General features: G+C 51.8%; 1 protein-coding gene across 1 annotated transcript in view; it reads left to right on the plus strand.

The window, feature by feature from the left end:
* Nucleotides 1–1,283, plus strand: part of DIPK2B (divergent protein kinase domain 2B) — a gene marked incomplete at its 5' end in the record, with an annotated part of 47,968 nt that overhangs the window by 41,827 nt on the left and 4,858 nt on the right. Inside the window, 1 exon segment of the mRNA XM_077768521.1 lies at nucleotides 1–131. This exon segment is cut by the window's left edge and continues 76 nt beyond it. Within this exon segment, the coding sequence (XP_077624647.1) occupies nucleotides 1–131 (131 nt within the window).

Raw genomic sequence — 1,283 nt, forward strand, 5'->3', positions numbered from 1 at the left:
TGGACCGTGTGGTCAGGCGCTATGCTGAGGTGGCCGATGCTGGCAGCATCTTCATGGACCACTTCACGGACCGCGACAAGCTACGTCTGCTCTACACGCTGGCTGTCAACGCGCATCCCATCCTCCTGCAGGTATGCAGGGACCCCCCCCCCAGGGAGGGGGTTCGTGTCCGGCTCCAAAGGGGCTGCCCTGGGCTTAGCTCTCTTCCCTTTTACAGCAAGCCTTGGGGCCACCTCCTGGAGATGAGCCCCACAGCGATGCTTGGAAAGGAGAAAAGGGTGGCAGTATCTTAGATGCTCATCAAGAGGGGAATGGGCAGGGACGCCTGGGTGGCTCAGTCGGTAGGACGTCCGACTTTGGCTCAGATCATGATCTCCCGGTTCGTGGGTTCGAGCCCCAAGTCGGGCTCTATGCTGACAGCTGGGAGCCTGGAGCCTGCCTCCGATTCTGTGTCTCCCTCGCTCTCTGCCCCTCCCCTGCTCACGCTCTGTCTCTCTCTGTCTCTCAGAAATAGATAAAACATTAAAAATAAAATTTAAAAAAAAAGAGGGGAATGGGCAAATAAATGAGGGTGCACTAGAACTTGGGGAGTCACTGATCGACGAGGCAGTCATGGTGGCTCCCCGTCTTCCAATCCAGTGGTGGAGGAAGACCCTGAGCAGGTCAAGAGCATCCACAGACCATGTGGAGCCCAATCGCATCCGCTTCCCCCAAATCCCAAGAACCCGGACGCTCACACCATGAGCACAAAGGAAACTAGGAAGTGAGAAGAAGGAGTGGAAAAGGGAGGAGGGCTAGAGAGAGGAGAGAGAAAGAGGGGGGCAGAAAGAGGAAGAGGAATGAGAGAAGGAGGAGAGAAGGGAAAGAAAAGACACGGAAGGGCGCCTGGGTGGCTCAGTCAGTTAAGCATCCGACTTTTGACTCTTGATTTCGGCTCAGGTCATGATCTCGTGGGTTGTGAGTTCGACCCCCACGTCCAGCTCTGCACTGACAGCGTGGAGCCTGGTTGAGATCCTCTGTCTCTCTCCCTCTCTCTCTGCCTCTTCCCTGCTCCTGCTCTGTCTCTCTCTTTCAAAATACATAAATATACATGAAAAAACAGTTAAAAAGCCAAAAGAAGGAAAAGAGAAGGAAAGGGAGAAGGTACAAGTTGAGAAAGGGGAGGGGGAGGAAGACGCCACAACAAAGACACTTCATATTTATGGTCACAATTAATTGGATATTATTAATTTCATCATTTTAACTTAATTTTAAATATAATCATATCTCATTTTCAATTATGC

Source organism: Crocuta crocuta, unplaced genomic scaffold (genome assembly GCF_008692635.1).
Source record: "Crocuta crocuta isolate KB4526 unplaced genomic scaffold, BGI_CrCroc_1.0 scaffold467, whole genome shotgun sequence".
Taxonomy (NCBI): domain Eukaryota; kingdom Metazoa; phylum Chordata; class Mammalia; order Carnivora; family Hyaenidae; genus Crocuta; species Crocuta crocuta.